The sequence below is a fragment of the Notothenia coriiceps genome, unplaced genomic scaffold (genome assembly GCF_000735185.1).
Source record: "Notothenia coriiceps isolate Sejong01 unplaced genomic scaffold, NC01 NC01_scaffold00037246, whole genome shotgun sequence".
Classification (NCBI taxonomy): domain Eukaryota; kingdom Metazoa; phylum Chordata; class Actinopteri; order Perciformes; family Nototheniidae; genus Notothenia; species Notothenia coriiceps.
Genome location: NW_011369947.1, coordinates 10,246,230 through 10,251,471, shown reverse-complemented (window position 1 = coordinate 10,251,471; position 5,242 = coordinate 10,246,230). Strand labels below are relative to the sequence as shown.

The window sequence follows — 5,242 nt, the reverse complement described above, 5'->3', positions numbered from 1 at the left end:
CACAAATTGAGAGTTGGAACCAGACCATGATGTTGCATTGAAATAGGATAGAAAGCTTCCATGTCACTGTTTGCTTGTTTTTATTATTATTTGTATTTTCTTTTTTCTTCTTCAATGGGTCTCTGATTCAATTGTATACAGAACTATATGTGGTTTTGTATGTTTATAAAAATGTCAATAAAAATGTAAGTGAAAAAAAGAAAAGAAAAAGATGATCTCCCCGCGATAGCTTTACAACCATGTAAGATGCATCCACGAAAGTTAACAGATGTGTGGTTTCGATCAAAGTAAAGGCAAGTTAGAAGTAATTGTAGACCGAGGGTACAAAGGGGAAGGGGCTGGAGTGATCCCATTGAAAAATGTCTGTTTGTTTAAAATTATTCTATACAATATTTAAAAAACTGCTTTAATTTAATTATTCTGCAGTCAATTAAAAGATTACAATTCAATGTATATATATAATAATAATGCTTCAACGATACTAATCATACAATATACACATAAAGGCTACATTTAGGGTAATTTACTTAAGTATCTCAATGTTATGCTACATTAAACAGTACTTCTCTCCACTGTATTGCAAAAGGAGAAGTTGCTATGTTCTCTTAAGTATTTTACATTGCATTTAAATGCATTGATGTAATTGACATTTCCTCACAGAATACAATATCACAAAGTAACAAGGAGGGAGAGATTTAATTACAACACAGTTAATTTATTGGTTTAAAAAAGAATGCAGAGATTTGGTTAACTCACAACCCCAATAATATTTTTATTTTCAGATTTGTTGTTTCCAAATGAAGTAATGTATCCGAGTTCATAAAGTTCCCTCTGGAGTCACAAAGGGCATCAAAAATCCCCCTTAAAGATAAAGCGCTCTCTATTTTTTCTGCCTCTGTTTGTTCCTATGCCCCCAATGCATGAGTCAAAATGAAAACTTGGGTTCAGAGAAAGGTCACATAAAGTTTTAGAAATTCAAATTAAGTTGTTATTTTTTATGTTTATTTATTTCACTTGGCATGCTGTACATGAACACACTGCAGCAGCAAATGACTTCCTTGGTGGGACAGGGACGAGATAATTGGCTCAGACTTTATATTTCTTTATTCTCTACAGATGCAATATGCATATTCCAGCCCTCGGAGAAGACGTGAATTGTAAATCCGTCCATCAGTGTGCCTAGTACTTCAAATAAACCCCACTGAAAAGTAAGTTCCAAGCATCCAGATTAAAGGTCAATTTCTGACAAAAGGCAGGTAAGAATCTCAAAGGGTGAGATAAATGCATTTATTGAGTTATTATTGTAATTGTTTACATACAAGAGGCTGAATGTGTCTGTTAAGTCTTGTGTGCCTAGACCTTTATAAGATGGACACACTGACGGGATTTTTAAACAGCGGGTGTTTTTTCTCTGCTTGCAGAAAGATTGAATTGACAGATGCTGTTGGCAATTCAACTGACGCATTTACTCCCGCTTTGGTAGAGTTTCTGTATGAAAGTATTGATATCGGTTCAAAGAAAACAAAGCAGTGTGTTAAATGTGTGAACACTTGCCAAGAAGAAGACACCACCATGAAAGGCAGATCTGTCCTTCAAGGTATGTTCTTATTACTTTTTATTACTTTATATATACACAACTGCCTATTATTTTCATTTGATTCTCTCTAGCCCTGTCGGAAGAAATATTTCAGGTGTTTCAATCTGGAGGACATGACGGTCGAAGGAAAAGTCCTGGAGGAGCTGCAGACTCTAACATACACACTAACATAATGCCGTTTTAGTCTTCTTGGGACCTCTGACTCACTCTCTGTTTGCCTGCATAAAGTACTACTCTTTTCTCTGCTGTGAAACTGTCCAAAGAGCTAAAAAATGACTTTGAAAAAAAAATAGGGGTCAGAGTTGAATATGCATAAGAGCTGCTGAGTACACTTGAAATGAAGGTTGAACTCAAGTTAAAAAAAAAAAACTGCAACCCAGCAAAGTTTGTCCACTCGTGAAACGCCATAAACTGTAATGTGACCTTCAGGAAAATACCAGAGCACTCTGTTCCTCTCAGCATGACAGCATTTTATTAGACAAATGATGACACACTTCACTGTTTAAAGTACAGTATACATTCAGATCAGATCACCTGTACAGTACAAAGATAGAGGTGTTGGAGAGGTGATGTATGACATCCAGTTGTGTTGGCCCAGTGGCCCTTGTGCGTGTGCGTGTGTGTGTGTGCACGCGCGTGCGCGTGCGTGCGTGCGTGAGTGCGTGCGTGCGTGTCTGTACAGGCTTTCTATAGCAATTATTCCTGCAGCTGACAAACGCCGTAGCCTTATTGTGTCGGAGTTATTGATTCCCTCCTTGAAATCTTTGGTCGTTCAGGACAGCCTTGATCCTTTCTTTTCTTTTGTAAGGTCAGTTAGAGCTGACTGGTTGATAAAGCAGAACCATTCAGTAGTTTTGGCCTCAAGGAGAAATGAAGGTCACAGAAAAGAGTTAACGATGTTGACCGCTTTAATAACTGCTGGTTCTGGTCAGAATTATTTGATTTGGATTTCAGTGTAACTCTTGCAAGTTTATAGCATTAGTTCTGGTGCCTTTAAATCGTGTTTTCCTCCGGCCATCTGTGATCAAACTGCATAAAGGAGGCAGAGAGGGTGTGCTGGAGGAGGAGCCATCAGGGTGGGTGTAGTGCGTGGGTAAACACTTTGATACTGCATTTTGGCATCATGTAACTTTAGACACATTCCTTTCTCGTCTCAAAACTCTTCCTTAAATAAGATAAGGCGCTGAAAATGACTGCATTTGAGTAGAGATATCTTGGTTGCACTGTCAGTAAGGCTTCCCTCAGTTTTCATACTCAGTGGAAAGGCGGGCACTGGATACACGGAGGTTTTTAAGCAGCAAAAAGGTTTCCATTATAATCATTATAATCCTCATGTGAGTTTTTACAAACATTTTTCCCTCTGCAAGTGGATGAGACACAGAAGCCTTTCCGGTAAACAACAGCTTACATTTAACTTTTTAACAGATGAAACACAGACTTCACTTGTCATGTAAATAAACACCTACATCACTTATTTCAGAACAGGACAACAACATCACATCTCATTATTGACATAAAGCGGCGGCAGGGGGGACTGGTGGCTAGAGAGGCATGCATCCTGCTGAAGTGTCCATGAGCATGAGTCACTTTGTCCCTCAGCAGCTGCTCAGAGCGCGGTAGATCCTGACCATGTGGGGTCCATATGGAGAGCAGCTTCTGGGACCAAAGAGGTGAAGAACGATGAGATTATTATAAGTAATACATCCAAATGCACTGGGAGAACAACGTTGGAGTCAGTGTATTCCATTGGGTGTGAACGGTGACATCCTGTCAAGGCTGATATCTGCCTCGCAGTCTTCCAAGTCACAAACAGAGTCGGTGGGGATTTCATTGTTGTGAGAAAACTGAGAAATCCTGTCAAAAGTCTCTTCGTGTTCGATACATTCAACCACGTTGGGCATCATGTTCACGTATGCGTTCACGATCTCCTTGTGGGTGAGGGTGTCTTGATTATAGGAGACCAGCTCGTTACTGATGTTCACAGTTTCCACTGGCGTACTGGAGCAGAAGTTGCGACAGCCCAGGAGGCTCGCAAAAGCCTTCCTGAACTCTGCGTTGAAGGCGTAGATGATGGGGTTCAGGGAGGAGTTGGTCCAGCCGAACCACACGAACACGTCGAAAGTGGTTTCGCTTACACACGGCAGGCCCGCGTCCCGATCTGTGGCCGGCCTGTCGCAGAACGGGACCATGCAGTTTAGGATGAAGAAAGGTAACCAGCAAAACACAAACACTCCCATAATCACCGACAGAGTTTTGAAAACTTTTGTCTCGCGTTTAATTGACGTTTTCAAGGTGTTATGGCGTTGGCACTCTATTCTGTTTGTCCTGCAACTTTGCGCGTGCTCTGCTGCTCTCTCTAGGGAGGCTATTCTTCTAATTTGTATTTGTGCGATCCGGTATATTCGGGTGTAAGTCACAATCATAATCGCAACGGGAATATAGAAACTTATCAAAGAGGAGGAGATGGCATACTCTCTGCTCAGGCTGGAGTCGCAGTTCTCCTCCAACAGCCGGCTCGTGGAGGAGTTGTGCGTCCCCGCTGTTTCGTCATCGTTGGCTTTATGCCAGTTCAACTGGACCGGTATGAATGAGATGAGCACAGACAACGTCCAAGTTATGCTTATCATAACAAAGGCAACTCTCTGGGTCATCTTCCTCTCGTAGTGGAAGGGGCTCGAGATGGCCCAGTATCTATCCATGCTGATGATGCAGAGGTTGAGGATTGAGGCGGTGGAGCACATAATGTCAAACGCTACCCAGACGTTACAGAAAGTGCCAAACGGCCAGTACCCCGCCACCTCTGCCACAGCTTTCCAGGGCATCACCAGGATGGCCACGAATAAATCCGATAGAGCCAGGGAGACGATGAAAATGTTGGTGACTTTGGTCCGCAGTGGCCGAAAGCGCAGCACCGCGGAGCACACCATTATGTTCCCCAGGAGGGTCAACAGGATGAGCAGGGACAGCAGACAGCCCGTCACGGTGCGCGCCACCAAATCCGTCCTACCGTCCTTTGTTGCCTCCGTTTCGGTGGTGTTCCACATAGTCTCTCCGAGGGGTGCCGGCGCTGATTCCATCACCTGCACCGCTGAGAGATACTTTGCTGGGTTCTCCATGTGTCTCTTCAGGTAAAACTGCAGTCCATTGCTCCGCGCGCGAGGACAGGCGCAGTTAACAGCCATTCATAGTATTGTTCCCATTGACACGCTCGGTTGCCAGCCTGATGTGGAGTGCAAAACACAGAGAAAGATAAAATTGATCGCCTTAAAACTGAGCCGTTTAACATGCCATGTGCGCTTTGGAGCTGGGACGCAGTAAGCAGAGAGGAGCGCATGTTGAAATTCGTGCCTGGGTCCGGTCGTCTGACCTGGCTGCCCCTGCGAATCTCTCAGTCCGAGGTATCCTGCACGCGGTGTGGGTGCGCAGGGAGTCCCTAACGCGCACTAACCTGACCAGGGCTGAGCGTATTGGTTGCAGAATCGCGCCTCCTTAGTGGGTGGTGTTACGCACAGCACTGCGCTAGGAAAGGGTGCGAGGAGAAGCCCTAAACATTTTTGAAGGAGCCAAATTTAAATTCAGTTTAGAGATATATTTCAGTTATGGATCGTCTATCCTCTCCATGGGCCATCACATAACACTGCAGTG

The 5,242-nt window shown here is 43.5% G+C and overlaps 1 protein-coding gene across 1 annotated transcript; it reads right to left on the bottom strand.

The window, feature by feature from the left end:
* Positions 1 to 2,048: 2,048 nt before the first annotated feature.
* drd5a (dopamine receptor D5a) lies at positions 2,049 to 4,713 on the bottom strand. Its single transcript, XM_010794773.1, has one exon. It carries the CDS (start codon positions 4,711 to 4,713, stop codon positions 3,331 to 3,333), a length of 1,383 nt encoding a protein of 460 aa, XP_010793075.1. The 3' UTR covers positions 2,049 to 3,330.
* Positions 4,714 to 5,242: the final 529 nt, after the last annotated feature.